Below are 27,997 nucleotides of genomic sequence, written 5' to 3'. Positions count from 1 at the left end.
GGGTGCTCCGCGTCTTTCTTCCATCTAACGGTCGTTGGCTAGGGGACGCTGCCGTTGCGATTAGGGATGCGATTAGATACTCGCAAATCTTTCTTCTTTGTTTTTAAACATTCAGAAGTTAAAAGATTAAAAGAACGATCGTGTTGAAAAGGAGCATTAATCGATGGATAGTTGTTGCAGGTAGGATCGCGAATGAATGATCGCGTGGAAGGTTGCATGGGCGGACGGTGTTCCGAGCAAGGTGCTTCTCTTCATGGTCGAAGCACCGGGAGCAATGACAGAAGGTGGACCGGTAGGAATCGGTACGATCGAAGAAAAAAGACGGAATAAAATGTCGGGAATGCCATCCCGATACCACCACCACGTATTCTTCTTCATCCTTTTCTCTACATTTCCCTCTTCCTTTCTCTTTTGATACCTTTACAATTCTCGTCTATTCATTCTATTATCCTTATCTCATTCCCGTTTCACTTTCTTATCTCCTTCAGTTATTTTTTTTTTTTTTTCTCATTCTTGCTACGCGTTTGCGAGCTGACCAACAAAAGGGCCCTTTTCTTTCATTCTCCTTCGGTTCGTTGACTTCAAGGACTTTGTATTAATACCAACTTCCGGTTCTTCCTATCGCAGTTGATCTTCCATTATTCCTTACACTTTACTTTCCTTATCATTTTTGCCCTATCGTCATTTTTTATTTCACCTCTTCAAGGTTGCCTCCGTACGGAACCACCCTAGTTTACCCATTCACCTCTAAATCATTGATTGGCCGAGTCTTCTCTAGCGTTATCGTTCCCCCACACCTTATAATCCCCGCGATACAACGAAAAATAGATAAATCTCTATGATACTTTCCTTCCTTATCCCATGAAATGCTGCATCTATCTTTCTCCTCGTCTTTCTATCTCCAACCCCCTCCAATGGATGATTCTGGATCGCGGTCTCGTTCCTTCCACCGTGGTGTCGGGTCTTTCTATCCCTATCCCCGCCCCGTTGCCAGAGCGTCGTCAGAGTCGAATCGGATGGAAGGAAGGCAGCCAGGCTAGGCCCCGCTGGCCGACTGACCGTCCTCCAAGTCTGTTCTACCTTTACTCCGGTCTGCGCGTTCTTCAGGAACGTTCGTGCCGTTCTACCAAATCGCGCGATTCCGCCTCGCTAAAGGCAGACGTCAACCGTGACCGCCGGTGCAACGTGTATTCTTTATCTTTTGGTTTAACAAGTTCAAGATAATCAGTTTTCCTCTTTTTTTTTTATTTTTAAACCGACGAGGGAACAGTATTTGTTCCTCGCCTCTTCTTCGTCACTTTGTTCGCCGATCACACGAGGAGTTTATTCTGTTATTATTCTTTTCAAAGCTTCGTCAGTTGAGTAGAATCAAGTGATATGGCACAGCTGATCAGCGTTAAGCTGTCCAGATTCGATGGATCCCCTTGGGGTTTTCGTCTTCAGGGTGGCAAGGATTTTGGCACTCCTCTAGTCGTGCAAAAGGTGAGTCTCTTTTGGTTCTTTTTCGAGGGAGATTCCTCAGGGTTCGATTTGACAACTTTCTTAGGGATGAGTATAGGAAAGTGGAAAAGTATTTGTATAGGTTCATTTCGTGATGTTTTATCGTATCAAGAAATCTTTCTTCTTTCACTCATTTCTAGGAATCGCGTATACGTTACACAATTATCAATAATGGTATCTTAAAGTCATTATCAAAGTCGACAACTTCGATCATCTTTGACGTCACGGATATCAAAAATCCCTGGTGAGTCTATGAATTTCCTCGAAAAGGGAAATGGAATTCTTATCCAATGGTTCATCGTTATCAGTTCGGTGTGATTTCTTTTAAATGTGCTTCAAGTGCCTTCGATGAAACAGTGATAGTTTCAACTGTACGTGTGTATACAGGGCGTTCCATGTCATTTCAAGAATATTTCATAAATTTTATTTAAAATATGTGCCTGACAATAGTTGAATATTTTATTCAGAAACGTGGGTGTTATCTTTTGTTTTTTTTAACTCTTACCTGGTCAAGGCTCGTCCATCTTTTTTTCCTCTGTTGTTGTCATTACAGTCTATAAAATGATATTACGTAATACACATGCAAACGCCAAATTATTTCACGCGCATCGGTAGAAATCTCTGCCAACTACGTGCGAAACGCTCGGCTCGTCGTGGTCGCCGTGTTTTGGCGAACGAGGCGGGCTGTAACACGAGAAGCTTTTGGCTACCATCGACTTTCGAGCGAATTTTCAAACTTTCTTCGTTTATTTCCACGACTCGTTTGTCCATTGATGCAACCACTTACGAAATATCAATGCAAATATTCTTACGTCAAGCTCTGTCCTTGTCGGATACTCCTCCTCTTCTTCTGTGTATCCATCGTCGTGTTTGTTATTGCTAAGTAAGAAGATAAAATGATGGATCATAACTTAAATTATCGTGCTGGAAGATGAAAAATTTCCTGTACGATTCGTAGCTCGTTTACCTTTGATTAAAAGTGAAATATCCTGGCTCGTGTCAATGAAGATAGAGCTGTGCAATTTTCATACGAATCTTGCGGTTTTTCCCTCGGATATCATTCAGGAAACGATCGATAAACGCGAGTGAATCTTGTTCGAACGTTTAAACAACTTCATCTTCCGATCGACATTTCGAACTTGGCCTTCTTAGCAGCACGTGCTCCGTTTATTTTACGAGGCCGCAAATACGACGTCCGGCCGCCCTCGAGTTTCTCGGAAAGGAGAGAAATATGAGTCTACGGGGATGCGAAAGACTCCCATCGCACCAGATTACAAATTAATCGCGTGTAATTGCGAGTAATGAAGCTTCGCGGATCGTTGCGAATACTCTTTGGATGATGGATTACTCCTTCCATTTTTTGGGTGCCATTCACACTCTGATGCTACGTTTTATTGAAATTTTCATTTCTTCTTATAATCTGCCAATGATATTTGTGCCTGAAAAAAGAAATTTTCAATTAAAGTATATAAAATCAATTAAAATAATACTTTTGTTATCGTGCTCTCTTATTTTAATGAGCACTAAAAGGTTCGACTGGAATATTTATTATCAAAATACAAGGAGTGTTAAAAAGGGGTAGCTGCTTGAGAATGGTTGAAAAACTCTCGGCTAATGTTTTTAGAAGGCTGGAAAAACAATGATGAAACAATCAAGGAACAGTTTTTAAGAAGCGATGCATTAAGGCGTGTTTAAAAGGAGAGAAAAAGGAGAGACAGAGAGGCAGAGACGCGTCGCTGGTAATCCGAGGCAAATTATTTGGGCGTTCTATTTCTAGAAGGTGCCTTTGCGAAACGCGCAAGCCGGGTCGAGCCCTGCTCGCGAAGACAACGACGAAGGCAACGTCGTCAACGACGTCGTCGTCGTCGTCGTCGTCGTCGTCGTCGACGAGGAGGTTCGAGCTTCCTGGGCCGCGTTGGTCACCGCGAAAATAAATTTTTCAACGGAGGGAGCGATCTCGTGTCGATCGATAAAAATACCAATCGGCTAAGGCACCACGTGCGCTCGCTACTCTCTCCGCAAGAAGAGAAAAGAAAAATTCGAAAACTAACAGGGCAATCGTGTAGAATAGACTGTTTTCGAAAAGACACGCGTGAAATTTGAAGCGTGCTCGAGCGGCTCATTTTTTCTTTATCCTTATCCTTATCAATGCAACGTCTACGTTTTAAATGAATCTAGCAGTGAATTCTTCTTTTTCATTCAGCCTCGCTATTAGTCAGATGCACTTTTTTTATGAAAGAAATTTGCAAATTAAAATTTTGCAAAAATAATTTCCTGCTACGTTAATCTCGAATAACGTTCCACAGTGTTTCAGAGAAAAAAGAATAAGATTGGATATCGCGTTTACGTTCTCGTAATCTGGAAGAAACAGCTGCACGCAGATGCGCGCGAATTTCCGTGATTCCGTTCCGATGCAGTCGTTGCAGTCGGTGCAACGTGGGCGCGTTGGTTACGCGATATTTCGTTCCCGAGCGATGCATACACGCCACATTATCGTCGCAAGGAAGGACTCGACATAAATTCCGTGTGTCGTTAGCCGATATATAACGTCGCGTCGATAACGCCTTTTATCATTACCATTTTGTTTTTACCATGTCACCGACGACGAAACAACCTCGATATCTAATTATTAACCCGTACACAGGAAAGTCCAAGGACGCGAACGATATAAACAATAATCATTGTTATTTTTTTATTATTTTTTATAATTTCGTTTCGTCGATCTGGAATTTTGTTACAAAGGTCGGACGCGTTATTATCGTTTCCGATAAGATCGAGGAATGCGCTTTTAACGAGGATAATTACTCGTTTCCTTTATCAAGGCTATACATCCATGTTGAATCTATATCTTAATTATTTCGCTCGTTAAACGCAGGGCTCATCGAAGGCGGTTTATCTCGTTTCAAAGACCGTGGAAAATCGACAACAATGTTACGCAAGGTTTGACGTTAACAGGTAGCTAACTCGAAAATACCACGACCAGTTACACTTCCTTCCGATAAAGGTTAACACACGAAATGTGGCAATCGCTGGGATTTTGCCAGACTCGCGTGGGAAGTAAACGAATTACCGGATCACCGTTGAAAAATGAAGAAGTTATCGTTGCCGCGTGAAACGAAACTGAAGCAAATTATATACCGTCCTCCGTTAAAAATGGAAACAAATTTTTCAAATACCTCATCATTTTTCACTGATGATGCATTAATTCGCACTGGGGTTAGAAGCGATCACGACTAACGCTAAAGTATTCGAACCAGGAAATGGCAGAGATGCATTCGAAGTATGGACTTGTTGAATGTAAATTCAGTCGAAACGAGATGTTTATCCACGGATCGTTTCCCTAATAGACGTTTGTTGGATAAGAAAACGTTTCAAACGCTGTATGAACGCCTACGAGATACAGGCTCGTCCAAGAAACGGGTGTCAAACGCGAATTACTGAAATACACTAACGTAACAAAGTCAACAAATTAAATGTGAACATAACACACTTTTATAGAAACTTCTATCATTGTTTTCGCTCGATCGAAGTAGGTCTCGCGCGTTATGAAACTCTTTGTATATTTGGCAAGAATCATCTCGAGGACGGGCTGTTATTTAAAATGAACGTCATCTGACAGAACTGTGCTATTGCATATTTTCTTCTTTTTGTTTTTTTTTTTTTGAAAACGAAGAAAGGAAGCGTAGGAGGAGGTGGAAAACAGAGTACGATATTTTCGTCATTATCGAAAATAAGCCGTGTGGAGTGGAGTCACGGTTTGCGAATTCTGTTTATGTCTACGAGGCCCGATTTCGCACAACTCCGCGTGTGTTGTACGCTCGATTTGTTTACGAGCAACGCTAGAAGCCGGCTGCAGGCGAATTAGAAACCGACCCAGGATGTCGCCGGCTGCCCTGCACCGGTTGCAACCTCGTCATTTCGTCGAACGATACAATAAGACCACTAAGAGTTTCCGCTTTTCCACGAACCCCTTGATCGTTGAATTTATTTCTGCGAATTTCTCATCAAACTATAGGAAATCGAGGCAATCAAACTAAGAGGAAATTCAAGTTAACGTTTAACTTATTGTCTCACAGAGAAGGAAAGAATGTTTAGCTAATAAATTAACATTAATGGCAGAGAACGCGAGAAATCCTGGCACGGGTAGATTTGGCACACAGGAAGTCCAACGCTATTTACCGATTTAATTTTTATCCGTCGAAATAAAATATTTGATTATCTCTGTTAGCTGTGCACACTGCATAACTGAACCGTCCCGTCGTTTGCGAAACGTGCTGGCCAAAGTTCCTCGTGCAGAAAGTTTCACGGTGAAAGAAGAAAAATGATCATTGAACGGCATAAACGTGGCTTTAAACTTGACACAATTGTCGGAGAAGCATAAAGATCACGTTTCTGGCGAAATGTCAAACGTCTTAGCTGATAGCACGAATCTTTGATCTTGAAACGAACGGTTAATTATCCTTTCGAGTTACAACTTACAATTGGAACAATTGAAAGTTTGTTCGAACGAGCTCGTGTATCGCGGTTGTAACACTTATGCAAGAATCGGATGTCAGTGGGAGTTTTGGCCCGGTTCTCTCTTCTGGAGATACAGATTTTCAGAAGTCTGTTGCACACGGTACCAAAATGCATTTGGCTAGCATACGAGGAGCCGTCGATACGATAATCTACTAATACGATTTTCTAATTTTCGTCTATAACTAGGTGCCTCAGGGCTTTGACATTTTGTAAAAAATCACAAGATAGAATTCCAGGCAAAGTTCTAAGCTAGGCTCCTAAGATTGAAGGTGTCCGAACGTGCCTTAATAAAATTATAAAATGCTGTAAAGTTTATACAAGAATTCGACAACCCTGTACATTAGAACGAACACCGCTCTTCCATTACCGAATCGTTCGCGAGGAAGTTAACACGGTTGGTTCGTGATATATTTTTTTACACGCGAATGCAAATGTAACCAAGGCCGGGAACGCGTGCATTTGCGATAAAAGTGCTCGCGTCTTTTATTCAACAATTTCGAACTTAAAATTTTTTCGCTTCGAAGATTTGAAAAAGATGATTCTAAATATGAAGCAGCGTTCTCTGTCGATCGACGAGGATCCTGTGACGCGTAATATTTCGCGGAAGCTCGAAAACGTATCGGGATATTTTGCTCTCTTTCTTTTTTTTTTCTTTTTTTTTTTTCTGTTATTTTCAATCGAAGCTTCTCTTTCCGGTGGCCAATCGTTGGTCCGTCGTTGCAAAGAGAATTGCTGCGGAGGCCGAAAGGAAGCCCGGCCCGTGGATATTAATAGAGGCCGAGGCCCGGTGGCGTCCGCCACCGACGAGCTTACACCCGTGGATATAAAAATATCGCTTTTATTTCTCACCGCGTCCTCCCGACTACCCAACATTTCGAACATTTTCCCCTACGCCACCTACCTCTTTTATTTTACACGATTATTGCCTTCGAATCCCATCCTTTTATCTCCTCTCTCCCTCGTCATCTTCTTCTTGTTCTTCTTCTTCTTCTCCTCTGAAATTCCATCGGAGCGTTTCTTTTCACGGTTTTCTGCAACACAGGAAGTAGCTCCACAACGCGTGGACAACCAAGAAATTATAATTTTACATGAGTTTCGACATGCTCGTTAAGTTGGAAACTTAGAAGAAAGCTTTATAATTCAAATGGTTAATTTTTCAAGGTACTTGAACCTGTTGAAGCTTTTTTTTTTTTTTTTTTCCTTTAATTGAAATCGTATTTGATTATTTTCTCGTTGTATCGTCGGCGAAACGAAACGAGAAAAGCCAGACAAGGCAGAGTGAAATTGTATCTCGATGACGAGGTCGAAGATTTAGGAGCAGGCATCGTAAATGCCGATTCGATTTCGGGAATGAAGAGAGACACAGTGGGAGGCTGTTGTGGGAAATTTGCCAAAAGTCAGACCAGAAATCAGTCTTCTCCCGTATGTTTGCCCCGTTCCTTAGGCACCACGTGAATTCGTGGGTAATACGACACCCCATCGTCGTCCTGATCGCATCACCATTACGACATCATCGAACTTGAGAATCATCTCATTTTTTTCCCTATTCGAACTAATTTTAGACTGTACGCACGCGAAGCGTTCTGTCTTTGAATGTAATCTATCGCCACAATAGGACGCCGATGAAGTACCACGAGGAGCGATTAAAAATACCGCGATAAGCGTAATCGACATTGTTATGTTCGCGTCGCCCCATCATTTTCATTATCAACTAATGAAGAACCGAGGTGAGCTCATTCTCAGACGCTCGCACCACGTCATCCATCGGCAACAGTGACTCGCGAGCACGTTGCGTTCCATTCTTTAGCCCCTTAATCACTTCTAAATTAATTCCATATATATTCGTTCGACTAGGTATTTCGACAGGGTACTCTTTGTGGTTCGCGTCGTCATTCTTCCGTTTCGAGTGTGTCATCGGGCCTAATCACCTCCAGGAACTGTATCCACTTTCACGCATTCGTTCACCTCGCTTTCCTCGTTTCCTTCTCGAGAAACCGTATCTGTTCTAAGGAAAAAGTATACTCGCATTCCAATCTCTTTTGCGCTAAATATGCAACGATCCCGATAATAGTAAAGACTTCCGGTGGTCTTCGGTTAGTATTTTCTTATAAAATAAAGAAGGTAATATATCACTCACTGTTACTGTCTCGCATCCTTGCTCTCGAAGAACTCTAAGAAAACAGGTGAGCGAATAGAGGCTAAACAGCGTTGAATTATGAACGAGAGAGAAAAAGAGGAGAAACGGAATGTTGGAAATCTATTGACGCATTTCGCGAAAAATCATCGAATCTCCGGTTGAGATCCGGAGGAGGTATGGACGTCATCGATATTCAGCCTTCCGTAGAAGGAGGTTTACGACTTGGTTACACGCGAACGATGCGAACGACTGTGCATACACACACGTATTCTTGTTACATCTCAACGAACAGCAACATGGAGCAGAGTTTGTTTGAAAAGATAAGACCAGGTCGAACGTAGGCCAATAATTTCGTCCTGACGTCACTGTCTATTTCTTCTGTCCTGCCTTAGGGTAACAAAGGCTACCGTGTGCGAGCTGTCGTGTCAACCACATTGTTTCGTTAAACTAGCAAAACGTGGACTTGGAAATTCTTCCCCTCTGTCGATTCGTTCCTCTTGGTATGCATCCCTGTATGTACCAAATATCCGTCCGGAAAGTCGGCGACGCGCGGCTCTGGCGCCTAAGTTTCTATTTCAAATCGGTAGCGACGTTAATAGCGACTTTGTCTTCAACTTTTCACTCGGCTCGTCTAACTCGTTCCGTTAGACCGGTGATTAATCTTCCGCTTGCCGGTAATAAAATCCCCAACGACATCAGGTCGGACCCGTGGAAACAGGAACGTTGTCGAAGACGCGAAAGTATCGGTGACTTATTTCCATCGAACACGTTCCCTTTCATTTGGTCCGATTGAGACCCGGTGTCACTGACCGTAGCTCTCTCTCCCTCTTCTCTTGTCCAGCAACGTTTTTCGACGAGTATCGCACCAGCGCTATGAACGAGCCTTAAGTCCTCAAAGTGAGAGAAAGAAAAAAAAAAAAAAAACGAGCAAAGATGCATTCCAGCATGGAACGGTGGGATGGATCCGTCTCTGATAACCCGCCCATTGGAATGCGTACCTCGTACACCTTGGCTTATTCTCCCTCTCGATTCGACTGCATTCAAGTGCATCTACTTTGCTGCATTTCGCACACCGATGTATTTCGGCTGTGTATTTTTAGCCGCGTCGTTATATTAATAATACCTTGGACTACGTGGGCTACCGTAGACACGCGTGCACTAATGAATTTGCCATGTTTCTCTTGAAAAACATTTTTCAAACTTTTATTAACTAATAGCAGTCAATGGTGCTACGAATTTATTTCCAACTCATGTCGAAATCGAGTGTAATTAATGGACGTTCGATCGAAAGCCAGGTCTAATTCTTTCTATAAACACGTTCGGTGATTTATTACAGTTATTTTCGTTAAGAGACCTCGGTTCATCTCGGAGCTTGAAATAATTTTTTCCAGCATACAAACAAAATGTAGGTCAATCCCTCGAGACACGTACGTACATACAGTCGAGCAAGAAATGCTTTTTAATCATCGATGACTGGCTCTCTTCCTGGACTTTAAGCTCGCGTCATGGGGACGAAATTGGGGCCAGAGGATGAGTGGTTCGATTCGATTCCCGCCTCTGTCTGTCTCCAGAAATAGGACCGTGAAATTGCCTCATCGTTGTTGGGGTAATAGTTGGATACGTTTACCGTTCACGTTATTATCAACAACGCTGTCATTCGGTTCAGAGTATCGCGTTCCATCGAAATCCCTAACATTCTAGGGAACCCTAGAATAAGAAAGCTACTTGGTAGTCGATTAGAACTCGGGGATATCCTCTATTACCGCGTTCCACAAATAATCACGGGACAAATTCCCAAGCGAAAGCGTGTAGATTCCTCCTACAATTACAGAAGTCACCAACCAGGAAGCTAGTCGGTTGGTAGATTCGTCCTAAGTGAAGTCCCCTCAAAAATAGCAAGGGTCGGTATCATAAGCTCTCTGTTTAATGTCCTAACATAGGACGTGGACGTAAGTCAGGGTTAAGCTTGGTGGGCACCGTGAAAGCCTGTCTTCTCTAAAAATAGTCTTGGACCGGTTTAAAAATAGGCCCCGAACGGACACGTATACGTTGCTTGCCGGTACGTAGCCACGAAGAAAACCGAACGAACAGATAGAATGTTGCAGTCGAGCACAAGGTGCAAGCAGCATAGTGTTGTAGAGGTATACGGCATATCGGGGGAACACGTATGTAGCTAACGTTGCCGTGCCACCGCGTAGAACCGCGATGAATGAACGTGAACCAGCGCGAACCCGCGTCTCCTTCTCACTGTTTCAGCGCATGCTTCGAGTAATAATAGCGTCCGACGATTTTGGATAAACCGTACACGCGGGTTGCCCTCCGCTTCGCGCCCTAATGGGGTATACTAATTTTCTAATTAACTTGACGAAGAGGCGTGTTCGATGGCAAATGAGCTCTCTTAAGTTCCTTTCTTCCTGCGATGTTAGTAATTTGAAAAGCGAAAAGGGATCGAAAACTAAGCAAGCTAAAAATTTACTTGCCAACTTAATATTTATCAAGTCCTATCGATTGATTTACGATTATCCTGCAATGGAACGAGATCGGATAAATATATTAATAGCGTAATTAACCTCGGGTAAAATCGCGGTTATAAGAGTGCTGGATAGGTGTAACGCGATAAATTATGATGATTTAAAACGGCTCATTGATCACGCGAGGTAATTCATTTACTTAATTGCACTGGGTCCGTGGCGCTCGAGGAACGATAAAGCTGTGCGTTGCATAAATCACGATCGACAGTGTCGTTATAAAATGAACGTCTCTGTAAAATGTGTTTCTCGATCTCTTTAAAAACGTATAAACATTTTAACCACTTGTCGTTGCGATGGTACAATAATAAAATTCAGAAAGAGGAATTTATCGTGCATCTGGTTTGCTAATAGTACGCGTCGAATGGATGGCTGCGGACGTGTAAAATGTTGTGTATTGCAGGTTAATAGCGGCTCCCCGGCGGAAGCAGCTGGTTTGAAGGCCGGCGATGCAGTTATCAGGGTGAACAACACCGAGATGTACAATCTGAGACACAAGGACGCGCAGGATGTTATCATGAGAGCTGGAAACAATTTCGAGATCACTGTACAGAGGTAGCGACAGGCACGACCGTAATCTTAACATTATCTTTCGTCTAAACACGGTGGAAACGAAACGGACTAAGAGCCGGTCCATCTGTCCACTTCTCGTCCGTTTGTATTTTATAACAACTGCATCGCGCTTCATTTATTTGGCTACTGTTGTTGACAGAGGTGGCGGTACCTGGAAGCCACACGTGTCTCCGATAAGTTCAACCCTTCCGTCGCCATCGCCCACGTCCTCGGTTAGCAACATTGCTCCAGTTACGAAGACATCGTTGGCAGCCAAGAAGCAAGACGGACCGCTGATCGGAAGCGGTCATAATTTCAGTCCAAAGCCATTCGTTAGTGTCAATTATATAAAGGAATTTCAACCTCGTTTTACATTCTTGAAATATGACGTACACGATGCGATTGTGAATAATTCATTCGTTGCAGCTGAATGGAACGGGGGATGGTTCGATCAAATCCATCGTTAACAAACAGTACAACAGCCCTGTGGGTATCTACAGTGAAGAAACGATCGCGGAAACTCTGTCCGCCCAAGCGGAAGTTCTAGCTGGTGGTGTTCTTGGGTAAGAGAATCGTTTGTTAAATTCGAATAGCAGAAAATAATGATAAAGATGAATTATTTGTAGTGTAAACTTCAAAAAGAACGAGAAGAATTACAACGCAGAGAACAGCGAAGTGTTCAAAATGGTCCAAGAAGCGGACAAAGAACCAAAGACACCGGAACCTGGTTAGTAACCGCAAACTAGTGCCTTGAAATTTCAGTAGCAATGTATCCATGTTCCTTTAAAATTACTCGAGACATTGTAAACTTACTATTGATACTTCAACGTCTCGTGCACAAAGAAAAAGATTAGAAAAGACATAAAAATTTCTGGAGAGATAGCTTCACGATGGTCCTTACGCGCAAAACACGAGGGAAAAACAGTTTCTCTTTCACTTACCTAAACAACAGCGAAATCTCTCCAGTGATTTTTCGACTGGATCAGCTGGCTCTTAGCCTGTTGCATGCCGGTACGATAACTTCTTTGCGAAATAGCGGAGCCAACTGCACAGAGCGGCGTGATTATGCCGTCGTCGCCGGCCCTGGCAGGACTGAGGCCAGTCTCCGCACCGGAAACCAAGCAACAGCCACCGTCGACGCCGCAATCGAGCCTTCCACCTGGACAGAACATATGCGCTGAATGCGAGAGGCTCATTGTGTAAGTTCAACGACCGGGACGCGTGTCTCGTCGTTATTCTCTTTCTTTCAGAACAACGCAGACATCGTAGAACCGGAAAGGAAAATAGGATGTTGACTATTCGTCTAGTTACCCTCGAACGGTTTCCTTTCGACGAAGAAGAGTATGTTGGGCGCACACATTTTAATCGTTTTCTTTTTTCCAACGACGAATCGAATAGCTTGTTCGCGATAATGAAATAGTTTCTCACGTGGTAGTGTCACAGAATGGTTTCTCTACTTCCATGTCGTAGTATCATCGAGAACAGAGTTTTACTCGTCGGTGAGCCACGCCGTTGGCGGAAGGGCCACATCGCCGAGATCACCCACGCCTCTATTTCATGCTCTCCACGGCTTTGGTCCGGCTATGAATTCCAATGAAAATTCGTCGAGACGTCAACCGCAACGTCAGCAGTCCTCCTCTTCCTCCTCAGGCTCGTCGAGCGTCGTCGTTTGTAGCAACTGCGACCGTGTGATCGTGTAACTATTCACGTGAAACTCTCTTCACGGGATGTCTTTAGCTTCACGACGAATTATGTCGCTTCTTTTTATAGTGTCTCTTGTGTAGAAAAGTAACACGTTTGTCGCGTGTACCTGGGAACCAAAATTGCAAATTTATAATAATTGATTTTATCTATGGATTCCTCATGTTAAAACAAATCGAAAAGTTCTTTTCCATTTTGCGATCCGACGCTCCGTTCTCGAGATACAAGCGATTGAAACTCGAGGTCCTCCACTTCCGGTGCGCGGCTGCCGCGCCGCCCGGAAGTGGCTCTCCGCAACTTTCATCAGCTTATATCTCGAGAACGAAGCGTCCGATTGAAAAATGGTAAAGGACTTTTCGATTTGTTTTTCAATAAAGAATTCACTTCACTAAGTTTTAAACAAAACTGAATGTTTTTGAAATTTCTTCAATATATACTAAAAAAATGGTGATTTTCGTTCCCGATGTGTCTTTTACGACCGATTCAGAGTACGTAAGACTTGTACGCTGGTATTTCATCTGAAAAATGCTTTTAAACAAGACAAGAGACCGTGCATTTCGCATTCATCGTTACGTAGATTAAAAATTGAGTCGAGATTGTCAGTGACGATCGAATATTTTTATGTTTTTTTGTCTAAATATGCACGTTTTGCCGCTATTGTTTGAATGGAAGCACCGATTACCTTTTTGACTCTTTTTCTCTCTGTCGCCTCTGTCGTTAGTGTATCGCTTCTTCGAAAAAAAGGACGAATCCCTTGATTCATGATTCTCATCGTTCCACGGTGGTGTGGCCATTCATGGCGATCATTCATCTTCATGGGAATTGCACATCTATATTCTCATTCTTCAACTTTTATTTATTGGGGTATATGTAAACTACGCTTTCGATGTTGTGATTTTTCTTTTTCTATTTTTGAATATTTTTGTTATCCTTTTGTATCGATGTTGTGTTTTTGTTTTTCACTATTTTTATGTGAACACATTTTGAATATTTTTTCTTGATTTTTGCTTAACGAAAGCAATTATTTTTTTGAAGATACATAAATATTTTTTTACTGAAATTCACTTCACCTAACAACACTACTCAAAAACAGAGTAAAAAAATCTTGTGTTCCCAGCCTCCATCGTCGAGGTATCGTGCCCTTCCCTTTTTCTTTGAAAATTTTTAGATAAAAAACTCGTGGCACATCCGACAACAAATCACTCTGCGTTCGTTAAAATATTCAAATAGTGGAGAGATAAAAATTACTCCACTCATTGCTTTCTTTTTCTTCATAGGGGTGTCTTTGTCAGGATCAAGGAGAAGAATCTACACGTGGAATGCTTCAAGTGCTCTACCTGTGGCACTTCCTTGAAGAACGTCGGTTATTATAACATCAACAATAAATTGTATTGTGATATTCACGCAAAACTAGTCGCCAGACAAAATGCACCTGCTGGAATGGTTCCAATCACCATGCCACCGTAAGTACATGAATTTTTCTGCAGTTCAGCAAAGATTTGCTGCAATGTTACAAGGAAACGCGTGCCGAGTCGCGATGAAAATCTAATGGAATATGTTCCAGAGGCGGAAAGGCTCCAGCGAGCACCATTTCCGCTGCGCTAGCAAATGCACCGTTGTCTCCACCTTTGAATAATCACGCATCGTCGCCTCTACCGTTCTCGGTAAGTATTCCACGTGCAATTAAACACATTTTTATCTCGTTTGCTTGAACGCTGCTTGCAGTGGTCGACATTTTGCTTCGCGAATGATTCTACATTAATCGTTGAACTTGTTTGATGCCTTCTGAAGCGATTGTAAATTTCAATTTATTCTAGTTTGAACAAGCATTTCGATAATCGAATAATTTTCTTTTAAATTGAAATTAACACGTGTGGTATTTGCCTGGCACTAATCGCTTTTCCAGGCTTGCAATCGTACGAGTCCTGATTACGGATTCCCGAATAGTCAGCTATCGTCCCCGAATAGAAACGGATGCATCAGCAATGGCAACTGTCACTGGGAATCGAAAACGTTTACGAGCACGATCACCATACAAACGGGTAGCACAGAGGTTGGCGATACCCGTGAATCTTATCTTATATCGTAAAACCATCGTCGAATCCTTCGATGTTTCCTTTTGTTTTCCTATTTATAAGTTGTTTCTTTGTGCTCGTTGATATTCTTGTTAAAAAATTAATTAAATTTTTCATCTCTAAATAACTCTTCGCTTCTACTAATAGGAACTAGAATGAAAACACATTTAGAGTATTGCAGTCTAAAATAAAACGATGTTACTCATGGTTAAAGGAGAGAGAAAGAAATAGGAAACAAGAAGCAGATTCGACGAAGAGGAACAAACAACATTACGAAATAAATAATCTAAGTCATCGTAATGATATTCGACCTGTTCGTCCTTCTGACTAAAGAAACTTCCTCTTTGTCGATCGATCGACAACATCATCGAATAATGATCCTTCAAATTATTTCGATGCGATGACTAATTTGTTTTGGCCCTATTACGAGTGTGCGTGTTAATTGCTCTTCTCTTCCTCTTTTTTTAATTGGCCACCGCCACGTGACATCGTTCTGTCGTTTTATGTATTACAGCCCACCCGCCTTGGCACCTCGCCCATCGAACCACCCAGTTTCCGATCAGTCCAGGTAATGTCCCATACGTGGCTCGTCTTAAACGTCTCGCACTCGAAACCTTACTCTCGGTAAGGTACATACACCGGTTAGAGTTCCGATGATAATCACGCTGCTTTGAACACCAGATAATGCACTCCAGACAAGTACGTTGTGCTTAAGAAACACCAACGAAGAGATCCTCTTCTTTTATTTGATTCTTATCTTTTTTTTTTTATTGCCGTGTGATTCCGCTTGAATTCCTTTTATATCTATTCAGTAAGTGAGAAAGTTAATAAATTTGTTATTAAAACGATGATTGATTTTTTGTTCAGCAAAGGTGTTAGTGTATAAAGAAGTTATAATTACTGTGAATAATTTTCAAGAAGGTATAGTCAATTTTAAGCGTGAAGCATGGTGTCAAGGCAGCGGAGAATCGAATCACCAGTAGTGTATATCGTTTATTTCCAAACTAATTTGCCACTCGTTGCATTATAAGCACAGTAGATTTTTTATCGTTAGTTGTCAATTTAGTGGCCCAACTAATAATTAGACGTAGCAATGTGCATCGCATATGTCATGTTGTTTGTCATTATGCCTCACTAATACGTTCAATGAGATCATTGTTGTTTGCATTGTTCCCTTTTTTTTTTACTCGTTCGTGTCATATGTCATTACTTCGTAAACGAAGATGAAATACGGAATAGTAAAGTGTATTTTCTATCGATACAGGCGCCAACGTCTAACAATCTAATTGGTCCCAAGCCTTTCGGAGGATCCAGTGCTTTATCGTCGCCACCGTTAGTGAATTCAGGAAACAGCACTCTTCCACGACCTCAAAGTCAAACTGTGACTGGTAAGTTTCTTTTTCTTTCATTCTTCTCGCGAGATGCTCGTTGGTAAATAGTTTCACGATTTTTTATTACATAATTTCGATAAAGTTACGTAACGTTGTGAGATTTTTAAGTTAGAGGGGAAGAAAAGATGAGCTTCGAAATAAAAGAACTAAATTTCTTTCTTTTTCTCTCTTGTACAACGATAATTCTATAAAACACCTCGCTAAGTTTACCTCGACTTGTTACGTGCATGAAATTCCGCGTCGCGACGCGAACATCCCGACGATAATTACGACAGGCACGCCAACAGGAGGTATGTGAACCTCGAAGGAACGTTAACAGGAAACAAAAGCGGAAATCGCGATGTCGTAGCAATATATCATCGACGACACGCTCAGCTACTTATTATCTCATTCGTAATCTGAAAGGAACGATCTCTGATCCCAACCAAGTATAGTACCTGTTTGTTTTATCCTTGGCCTCGCTTTGTCTTCGATTATTGCAAATAGGTCTCTGGTCGAGTTTGCCAAAGCCAAAGATTACGCCCTTCGAAGATACAACGAATAAATTGCGAGCACAAAAAACCTGCTGACCGAATTTCTCTTAGCTTTGGCTAATACGCCCTATTTGGCTTCTCTCCTCGCATATCTTTTTTTTTCTTTTTTATTGTCTCTTTGTCTTTCGCGTTCTAGATGATTGATAATAATTTTCGATCGTTTGCAAGCTCTCCTTTGAACTTGGCTTTCATCCGCTCGTCGACGGCGAGTTCTGAGAGCTGCGACATATCATGTCATTCATTCACTCATCGTCTCTAATGGCATTTCAATTCTAATAGGTGAATTTTTACGTTCATTCGAAACGTTAATTAATCCTCGTTATATTACTTAATGTATACTCGAATTGGGTGCCTCATAGTCGTAGGGTTAAAACTCTATGGAGCCAACGATGATGCAGAGTGATAGAAACGAAACCAGGACGATTAAATCGAGACCTGAATAGCGAATAAATGAGTCGAGACTGCTTCGATAAAAAGAGCTTACGTAATAGTGAAGACACTTTGATAAAACTATTTCACTGCTTTTAATCTTGTATTCGCGATATTTAACCCTTTCAGACTTAAATCATTTTCACGATGGAAGATACCGTAATTAATGACTAACGACAAGTTGAATATTTTTCTCATTTTTCACCTTGAACCATTCAATTTATTCCTCTACAATTCTTTTCCTGTCCCAATCGCGCGACTCACCCCGTATATTAATTCACAACGGTGAAAGGGTTAAATCGAAGAACTTTGTATAAATAAACGATTCGAAGAAAGACGTTTATATCGGGAATCATATTCATTCATACTCCTCATTCCCGGACATAATTCTTTTCTTTTCTTATCTTTTTTCAGCCGCTTCATCTTTCAACCCGAAACCCAGACCCTTCTCCCTCACATTCGCATGAGTCGGTAGCTCTCAGCTGCGCCGTCGTCGTCGTCGTCGTCGTCGTCTTCATCGCTGACATCCGAAATCGAAAACGATCCGATTTATATGAAATTATAAATTATACATAGAAAATGTATACGATCGACGTTCACGATTTTTCTTCAATCTCGAATATTAAACGATCCCATCGTCGCTAAACATCATTGGCAACACTTCGTGCTTGTTTGTTTCGTCAGAATTCTGCTTTCACGCAGCTTTCTATTCATTGAGATTTCGAGATCGAGAAAGTCGTGAATGGTGAATGATTTTCTCGACAAGTGCAGTTACGAAATAAAGCGACCAATTAAGCCGATCAAGCTCTTCGTTAGATATACGTGTACTGTTTCCTTCTTTTTTTTTTCCATTTCATATCATTCACACGTATGTGAATCCATCGAAGCTTCGTCGAAACATCAAGTAATCCTTTGCGTTGACGATTAGTATTTTTCGAGATGAACATGTCAGCTGGGTAAAATGAAAAATCAACGCAAGTGGTTAAATATGTTTCCTCGCTACGCTTTCGAGAGGAAGTTGGATCCGTGTTCCCTTTTTCGCGATCGTCTAGAGTTTTCCCTTTTTCGCAATCGACCGTCTACCCCTATAGATCGTTCACCGATAAATATGTTCGAGTGCCGAGTGATTTGAAGAAGTGCGACTGCTCACTCGATTCGCTTAATTAATCGCTTTCGCTTTTCTTCGCCTCACGCGTGCCTCGTTTAATCACAGAGACTACTATTTTGATTTTAAGCTGCGCTTCTTTTTTATTTAGCGTCCTGGACGTGCTCGTGATTCGACGAATAAAAAATTCTTTGTAACAAATTATCAGGAATAAAGAAGAATCACGAGCACATACCGTTCAATGTGCTTCTTACTCACAGCTTATTTCTTTGTTCTTTTTTTTTTTCGTTCTTTCTAACACACCCTGACCAATTACCTATGTGTATCAATCGCATGAACCAAACGTTTCGTGTGTCTTCGTGTACAAATCTGTTTTTTTCGTTCACCCGCTATCAACATGTTCCACGTGGAAATCCGAAATATCCCAGAAACCTCCGAGACCCACGAAAAGTCCTATTATTACGAGCTGGTGGATACCAAGACCGATTACCATCCGAGTTCCGTGAAATCGAAAAGTCTTAATTGGCCACCACCGAAACCAATCGAGGACATAACTTATCCCACCGCCAGTCCTTTGTATATCGATCCAAATCCTGTCCTCGACCGAAGAAACGTGCAAGCAGTGAAAGAGAAGTGTATCGAGGCCTGCGAAAAAGCATTGACGAGGATAAGGGGTGAAAGCACCGATCGCGAGGTCGAAAGGGTCAGTAGACAGTGTTGTTTCGACGAGGATCCGATGGATCGGGTCAGTTGTCCAGGGCCCATTTACAGGAAAGTGGAGCTGGTCGAGACCAGCGGTAGACAATCAAAAAGTGAAATAACATCGAGACCCAGCTCGACCGACAGCGTCAGAAGATCCTTGACACCGACCAGGATCGTTCAACCCATACCCAAACCATGGACAGCTACCGTAACGACCGGGAGTAATCTGTACGAGCAAAGTTACGGCGGGACAGAACCGCCAAAAGTCTGTAAGAAGTTCCATCAGAAGGAGATCTGTCAACGGGAGAGAATCTGCGAGAGGAACCAACCCTTCCGGGAAGAACATCGTTCCTATCGCTCTGAATTCAGTCGAACGGAACAAACGATCTGCGAGAAACCACCGCTTCCTGTGCAGCACACGGTGAAGCAGCAGGAGACTAAGGAAGAGATCACAGAAGTTGACAAGGAAGTGATTGACTTGAGACCAGCTGACGAGATCGAGGAAGATGATTCCGACGGGAAAGGAGTCGGAGGAGAACACGATTTTATTACCGAGACTTCCGAAGAAGACGTGGATGGACTGCACGTGAAGAAGAAGATGACATTCGAGAAGACCATCGAGAAGATCCCGTCACCTGCACGACCCAGCACTCCGATGATAGAGGAGTCCGTCGCGGCGGAGACGGTCGAAGAGGCGACGGAGAAGATCGAAGAGAGTTATACCAGAAAAACTGCTACGCATATCGACAGAAAAGTTGAGGAGTCTGAAGAGAAGACGGTTGTAGAGTCAGCTGAAGTGGTCACCTCGGCGGTGGACGTTCAACAGATGCTGGAGAAGGCGAAACAGGAGGAAGAGGAGCAAAAGAGAGAGGAAGAGGAGGAAGAGAGACGAAGACAAGAAGAGGAAGAGAGAAGAAAACGCGAAGAAGAGGAACAGAGGAGAAAACGCGCCGAGGAGGAACGAAGGAGACAGGAGGAGGAAGAACGAAGCAAACATGTCGCTTTCGAAGAAGAGGAAGTGGAAGAAGTTCGAGAACATCCACTGGGAAGAACAGTGGTCCGTGAAGAGAGGGTGACGGAAGCTGAAAGTGACACGCCTGGACGCAAGAAGCTCATCAAGGAGACTTACGAGGAGATCACGGAGGAAGTGTTGGTCCAGGAACGCGTCAGGAGGAAGGCGATCGAAGATGAACGCAGGAAGAGTTTGAGAGAACAGGTAGAAGTTCATCAAAGTTTAAGAGAGCAACAGGCACCCAAGGATCGACGCGTATGCTCCAAGTATCCTCCGGCTCAAGAAATCATGGAGACTAATAAAAAACGAGTTCAATTCGTGAAACAGACCGATTCAGGTCCCAAGCCCATACCGCATTCTGCTCTTCAAAACGCTACCCCCAAAGAGTGGAAGTCTGAAATGGTGAACGCTTTGACCACGGCACCCGATCGACCTTTCACTCCTCTCAGCACCTCGTCGAGTATAAAGGAGGTTTACACTGAAGAAACGATATACTTGGATCACAGGTGTCGACCGAAACCACCGCCAGAGAATCTACGACCCATTTCACCGTTCCAGGAGGCGCTTATGATCGCCCCGGAACGTCCTTACACTCCTCTGAGTCGCGAAATTGGACCAGAAGACAGAAACGTTTGCAGTCGGTCTCAGACTCCCGTGCTTCAGGACGGGAGTAAATACCCTCCACCCGCTGGTCTCCTCTACGGCGAGGGTAAACCCATCGTTCCACCGTCTCCTAAACCCTGTGGTCCACGACCGTTACCGACACCACCGCCCGACTTCCGTCTAAGGGACTCATCCGCGTCTCCGGTGAGGTCTCGGCCCCAAACACCTTGCAGCAAAGGCATCACAGCTTCCCTGAAGAAGCCGGACACTATACCTTCATATCAGAGGAACCTAGTGGCTATGAGAAGAGGCGCGGTTGAGAGTCACACGTATCTACCCAGCAGAACTCCGACGCCTACTCCGGGAAGATCAAAGTCGCCCGCCCATGGACCACCAGAACCTCCCCCCTGCTATACGAAGGCTCATGCTCCCATGATCAGAGAGGATCCACCTCCCACCAAGCACAGCTCCATACACTTCCCAACGAAGAAGAGCGTCTCTTACAAGATAGACGAAGACACTGACGAGGGACACAGAAAAGCCGAGTATGCCGCCAGCAAGACGGTGGACTTTGACGAGAAACGAACCGACGATCCCGGTCGAGAACCTACGGACGCGGTCCATGCTCAGTACCAAGAGAAACGGTTCATGACTAGCGAGGAAATCAACGAACAGAAGCTCTCGCTGACGCAGAAATCGCTCGAGGTTACCGAAGACTTTGAGAGATGCGAAAGAAGGGTACCGGCCAGACCTTTGCCGGAGCCTCGAGAGAAACCATCCAAGGGCTCGTGTGCCATCGGTAGAACGAGCCCCTGCAAACTAACTCTGCCTTGCCCTTTGGCATCCAAGACGGAAACGAGCTCGAGCGTGCAACCGGTGTACACCAGCTCGACGGAAGTGCGTCACGTTAGCTACGGCGCTCCACCCTGCAAACCGTGTCCAGATACCGGAGTAACGGTGCTGCCTTGCAAAGCTCATTCTGATCAAGGCACCAAAGCGGGTGTTGTAGTGGTGCCCTGCGAGGGACCTAAGCCCTGCTGTCAAAAGTCAGGCGTATGCGTGGTTCCAACGTCGGATCGTTCGGGAGTTTGCGTGTCTCCTTGCATGGGTATGAAAACGGGAAGCTGTGGCCAACCGGAAGGACGCTGCGGTCGGGAATCAGCCTGCGAGATCGAGATTCCAAACTGTCCAGAATCTGGAATCTGCGTGGCACCCTGCGCCGATGGTTCTGTCTGCGTGGCACCCTGCGGCAAACCCGGCCCACCACCGTCGGCTAAACTTCCTTTTCCTCAAATCTCTTTCCCGTACGAGGGTACTTCCGCTTCTTCGCCTTGCAAAAACTCCTTCCAGCCTATTCACAAGCCTCGCACTAATCTGAGTGGGCAGCTCGCGCGACTCACTGCTAAAACCGGTCACAATGTACCCACTGTTCAATTGTACAAACCCCAAGCTCAAACTGATGCAGCAAGCTGTTGCGAGAGCAAAAGCTATTGTCAAAAGACCCAATGTTACCGATCCACCGAAACTCATTGTCAATCGGGTGGTCAATGTTCAAACAACGCCCGCTGTCGAACCGGGACTCAATGTGAGAGCCAAAATCACTGCCAGGACGGTATCCATTGTTCCCCGTCTAGTAATGCCCAGAGTATAGTAGATCCACCAAATTTGTCATCCCACCCGGATCTAGGTAGCGGAATCGGTGGTCTCGGTGGTGCTGGCTCCAAGAGCGGATCTTTCGCTGGTAGCAGCGCACCAAAACGTGGAAGGGGAATACTGAATCAAGCGACTGGACCGGGATCACGGGTACCCCTTTGCGGCCATTGCAACTCTTACGTCAGGTACTCATCGGTACTTTGCTCGTCAGTGTTGTTTGCTTGTTTTTTTTTTTCCTCATGCCTGATTATTCCTCTCCCTCATTGTTTTTTGGTTGATTATGAATGACCTGGATTAGTTCGTCAGTTCGTCTAGACAATTTGGTATAGGTGGTGATCGTTTCAGGAATATCGTTGGAGAATATTTTCTTGATTGTGCATTGAATTTGTGTATGTGTTTCTTTTTTAAGTTGACAAATTTATTTGTTTGGTTAAATTGCTTTTCAGGAATATGTACTTTCTTGATATTTTTAATTAACTTTGCGGGGGTCGATCTTTCAGACGAATGACGTTGATATAAAAAGTAATTAGGGTGAATCTTAGCTTCGACAATAATTATCTACCACGACCGCCGCAGGGTTGATACTGATTGTCTTCTGATCGTCAGTGTGATTAACAGTGTTCACTTGTTTGCACGATGTTAACAGCTAACGAAGAAAATACTAATCACAAGTCGAACGGTCTCGTGATAAAGCCAACGTGCTGTAAAAACGACAAAGGGTGCACAAGGTTGGTAAGAGAGAATTTATCCGTTTCTTCAATTGTTGCCTGCTGTGTTATGCTTTGCTTCTTCGTGTTCAGTCGCTCTTGTAAATGGATTTGTAAAGGTGATTGTGATCGTTCAGGGGACCTTTCATCACCGCTTTGGGACAAATCTGGTGCCCTGATCATTTCGTCTGCGTGAACACCCAATGTCGTCGACCTCTTCAAGACATCGGTTTCGTAGAAGAGAAGGGCCAACTCTATTGCGAATATTGCTTCGAACGTTTCATCGCTCCAAGTTGCAACAAATGCAACATCAAGATCAAAGGCGTAAGTATTCACCAATTGAAGAGGAAGCAATTTGTTAAGCATTCGATGCGTTAATTTATCGATATTCCTGTGGTAGGATTGTCTGAATGCAATTGGAAAGCATTTCCACCCTGAATGCTTCAAATGTTCCTACTGTGGTAAACTGTTTGGAAACAGCCCATTTTTCCTCGAAGAAGGCTTACCCTATTGTGAAGCTGGTTAGTACAGCTACGTTTAATTTAACGAAGAATTTCATGATACAACACCGAATAAATGATGCTACTAATACACAGATTGGAACGAGCTGTTCACAACAAAATGTTTCGCGTGTGGATTCCCAGTTGAAGCTGGAGATCGCTGGGTAGAGGCTCTGAACAACAACTACCACAGCCAGTGTTTCAACTGCTCGGTACGTAATATATATAGAAAATATTTTAAATCGTCACTTACCACGTTAATTAATCTTCCTTGGATTTGTGTTGCAGATGTGCAAGAAGAACCTCGAAGGTCAAAGCTTCTACGCGAAGGGTGGTCGTCCATTCTGTAAAAATCATGCGCGTTAGAACCAACATTTAAAATAGAAGAAAGGGTCGAAACGAAAAAGAATAGGAAAAGTCGAAAAAAAAAAAAAAAAAAAAAAATTGAATGATTAACTTTACCAGCACGAATTCTTTCTGCACGAATTATTTCTTCGCTTGCCGTCGACGACAATTAAGAAAGCAAACGATTACGAACGAATTACATCGATTAATTATCATTTCTCCTGCAAGAATTCAAAGTCGATCGAGGATAAAAGAAAGTGTCCTTCGTACTTTAAGGATCCCAGCCCCGAAACGATCGCGTTTCTTCGGATTTCCGTGCTTCCAGCTTTTACGATAATTATTCGAGCAAATTCTTTGCCCGACAAAATGACAATTGACAATCGCATGGCGAAATATCGACTAACCCGATTCAATGATAAACCCGGTGAAGCTAATTTACATGAATTGGCAATTAATTTCCAACGAAAAGATAATACGGTCACGTAACTTGTAAACTTTCTTTAAAGAATATTCGTAAGATTGCCAGATTAAAGTGCTAGCCTATGAAGTTTGAAAATTCTCATTTTGAAAAACGTAAGTCGACGTAAAAGTGTCCAAAGCATGGAGATCCGTCTAAATGGCAAAGTTTCCTGAATTTCATGCGCTTCGCATCGCAATTTCAGCGACAAGTTATTCGCGTTTCCGGTGATGGACGAGTCTCGAATACTTGGTGTAATCGTTGCCGCAGAAAATTCTGCAACGAACGCGCATCAACTTGGTCTCCTGCTTTTCGATCACGCAAAGGTCATGCGAGCAATTAGTATTACGGGTATTATCACATATTTCGTACTATCAAGGTGCATAGAAACCGCGTCGACACGAAAACGCTGCCTCCTTGGAGATACGAGGGAAACTGACCTGACATTCGATGAAAATTCTGACGAGGAAGATACCCTCCTCTCGTCGAATCAATTATTATTCGAGTTTTACTAGTCAATCATCGATGATGCTCGAAATGTATCGTGCAGGGAATAAAAAAGAGAAAAAAACGACGAATATTATAATTCTATGCGCGTGGATCGTCAACTAACTTGTTATCTTTAACAAGAAGAAAAACTAGAATCCTCGTAACGATGTAACTTATTTCACCCTGAAATCAGGGCGATTCAAGACGACCGATAAATAACACAATCCGTTCAACAGCTCTTGTCTTTCAGAACGAAGAGAAAATCTGTGAGAAAAACTATAAAAGGAGAATAAGATTGCACGCTGGTACGTTGATACTTGAATCGTTTTAAACTGCCTCGTTTTCAGGGTACACGATGATAAAAGTGATGAACGAGTTGATAATCGGGAAACTCGTACTCGATAGCAGTTGCCATATTATTATTTTAGACAATGTTACCGATTTTTCAGTGCCATCGTCGCGGGCTCGTGTCAAAAGCTTGCGAATCGAAGGACGATATATTTAAATGTACGTTGTATAGTTTAGTAAGTAACGAAAGAGACGAAGAAGGATATCGAAGAAATTCATTTGACGAAGTCGATTTCCTTTAAGAGCGTTCAACATTGCTAATCGATTATGCAATTTCGCGATTAGGATTAATACTAATTATAGATCGACTGCTGGCTGAATATCGCACGAGCCTTTGTATCCGTGTTACGTGTTGCTTACAATAAAATTGAATAAAATGTTCACGATAAACTTTCCTTTCTGTTAATATTTCCCTGCATCTCCTGTTTCGATGCATGAAAAAAAAAAACAAAAGAGCATTTCGCAGTTAGGTGTTGAAAACGGGACGAGTTTGCATCGTATGTAACACGGGGGTAACCGGAAACACGTAAGGGATCGGTCGTAAACGATTTTTCGTTTCTAACGAGGAAGCAACTCTTTCGTAAGTCTCGTCTCATCGATTTATCGTTTAAAGTATAACCTTGCGGTACCTCCTTCTGCGAATACGGACACGCGACAGACGTTTTTCTGACGGATCATTTTTGTCGCAATAGATACGTCATCAACGCGAACTTCAATGAACGTAGACGTACGTCGAACAGCTGTATAGTTATCAAATCGAATGGATTCATGAAACTTTGTATATCATACATGGTGATGTACGTAAAACTTACCCTAAACCCTTTTCGCTTTAAGGTATTTTTATTAATACCACCGCGGTGGTGGCATTTCTACCGATTTCAAAAAAGAACAAATTTTTCCAAAAATAACTCTGTACATCTACTAATAGTAGATTGTAATTATATTTCCTTCCTTCGTTCAATCGAAAAACTCATTTTCTAATGAAAAGGTATTCTATAGAATGATATCGATGAATTCTACCCAAATGGGATTAAAATAGAATCTGGTCTTTAGTCCTGGTTTTTTATCATCGATTCGAAGGAAGCACAATTACTAATGTGTCGCGTGTTCACGATAACGATCTGCAAACGAGCGACATTCAAATTCTTTCAGAAGCTTCCTGCGAGACTTCCGGTGTCCTTGCGGTGTCGCGGTGTCCACCGAAAGCTCATAAAAGCTGGAAACCACCAAGGAAGCCAGCACACGAGTAGCCTGCGCACCTGGGATCAGGTCAAAGCGATTGCGTACACCGTAACGTGGCTGTGCACCAGTGAGAATCGAGATTTCGGCTTGCTTGCATGCCACCATTCCATCGAAATATTTGAATACGAATTTTAAACATGTTCTTTAACATAAACGCTTTTCTAAATCAACAGAATATCGCTTAAAGGTTTTCGTGAACGAAAAGTTAAAGATGTAACCGAATAAAAAAAAATATCATATTTACTGTGAGAGGTGAGTAATCTTGTGTCCTTAACTTCTTTATAATCGGAACTTATAGCGTTACAATTGTTATTACTTTTATTTAGAAAAATAGAAGACTGCCCACCAATCATCAGCTAAATAATGATCCACTAACAGAGTTTATCCTCTTTGATTTTACTAAAATACCATGTTTCGGTATGGCTGTGAAATACTTGGATGGACCATTCGTGTTCAGATTGAACGACAGTGGTACAGGTCCGAATCTTCTGATACAGGTACCAATTATTCGAATCGAATTTATTTATATCCGAATGGTAAAGGATTTTGTTCGAGAGAATCTATAGTTTTAGCAGTGTTCTCGAGACACCCCGTATATCCGGTGTGTAGATAAATCGTAGACGGTTCGTTCCGTCGTGCTTTTATGTCGCTCGAAATTTTGTTCGTCACGGTTACAAACTTAGCCCCTGCCCTTGAACTGAATGCTTTTCAAGGTACATAGATACGTAAAGTTCAGCCGGGACTCGACGCGCTTTTGCGTGCACCACTTTTAGAAGCGCAACGGCTATTAACTAAGTAAGCGCGACATGCAATAATAATAAAAAAGAAAGAAACAAACGACTCTTCTACGTTCATTTTCTTGATAGTAGAATTCGTTGATCTAGAATGAAATGATCTACGATGTAAACGCGATCGTCGACCTTTCAGATCCATTATAAAGTTTGAAGAAAACGTTGCGCGGCTATTAAAGCCGAAGAATAAAAGTAGGCTACGATAAAAGTAAATCCACTCGAATTTAATTGTAATTAAAGACCTTGGCTCGCTTTTGATATCAGAAGCAAAGCATTCCTAATGCTCAGATAACACGAGAAATAAATCAAGGGCATTCTACGCTATTTTCGCGTGCACCTTCCGAACTTTACGAATCGTTGAATGCGTAATATTCCAAGTTAATCGGTGCTCACCTAACACGTTTCCTCGACTCCTGACTTTAAGCGCAATTAAAATGATCAATCCACCTTCTCGTAGATCGAGTTCTTTAAACGGTCGTTTACAGGAAGGTTGTTGCATATTTTTCACAGATTTGCACAGAACGTGGTTGGAGGGAATACACTGGAGAGAATAACGTATTCAGAGATCGATGGAATCTATGGTGGAAGTCCGGTGGTTTCCCTTTACCTTATTACAAGCCGCTACTACCATGGCAGGTGACGATGCATCCAGTTGTACTTTTCCTTTCCTCTTCTTTGC

General features: G+C 42.8%; 1 protein-coding gene and 1 long non-coding RNA gene across 16 annotated transcripts in view; one reads left to right on the top strand and one right to left on the bottom strand.

The window, feature by feature from the left end:
- Nucleotides 1-488: 488 nt before the first annotated feature.
- The window catches only part of LOC117607038 (uncharacterized), a 28,312-nt gene continuing 803 nt past the window's right edge, over nt 489-27,997 (bottom strand). Inside the window, exons 2-4 of the long non-coding RNA XR_004582117.2 lie at nt 6,920-27,996; nt 2,468-2,939; nt 489-2,379 (exon numbers count right to left, since the gene is read on the bottom strand). This is a non-coding gene — a long non-coding RNA (uncharacterized LOC117607038). The remainder of the gene's footprint in view (nt 2,380-2,467; nt 2,940-6,919; nt 27,997) is intronic.
- LOC143305853 (PDZ and LIM domain protein Zasp) lies at nt 1,343-26,779 on the top strand. 15 transcript variants are annotated; one of them, XM_076691056.1, is made up of 19 exons: nt 1,343-1,482; nt 11,087-11,238; nt 11,396-11,567; nt 11,662-11,798; nt 11,862-11,962; nt 12,706-12,931; nt 14,214-14,399; nt 14,501-14,600; nt 14,843-14,989; nt 15,526-15,579; nt 16,276-16,399; nt 18,898-22,624; nt 23,284-23,470; nt 23,547-23,667; nt 23,743-23,858; nt 23,935-25,865; nt 25,978-26,082; nt 26,441-26,594; nt 26,701-26,779. In XM_076691056.1, the coding sequence occupies exons 1-16, from the start codon at nt 1,378-1,380 to the stop codon at nt 24,010-24,012; spliced, it is 5,733 nt and encodes a 1,910-aa protein (XP_076547171.1). In that variant the 5' UTR covers nt 1,343-1,377; the 3' UTR covers nt 24,013-25,865; nt 25,978-26,082; nt 26,441-26,594; nt 26,701-26,779. The 15 variants fall into 15 exon arrangements, with proteins under 15 accessions (XP_076547171.1, XP_076547151.1, XP_076547189.1 ...); XM_076691036.1 differs by having other exon boundaries at nt 26,438-26,594; XM_076691074.1 differs by lacking the exon at nt 18,898-22,624 and adding an exon at nt 23,086-23,167 and having other exon boundaries at nt 23,935-26,082; nt 26,438-26,594.

The sequence above is a fragment of the Osmia lignaria genome, chromosome 2 (assembly GCF_051020975.1).
Source record: "Osmia lignaria lignaria isolate PbOS001 chromosome 2, iyOsmLign1, whole genome shotgun sequence".
In the NCBI taxonomy this organism is placed as follows: domain Eukaryota; kingdom Metazoa; phylum Arthropoda; class Insecta; order Hymenoptera; family Megachilidae; genus Osmia; species Osmia lignaria.
The sequence above is the reverse complement of the archived record's forward strand: the minus strand, read 5'-3'. Positions and strand labels throughout refer to the sequence as shown.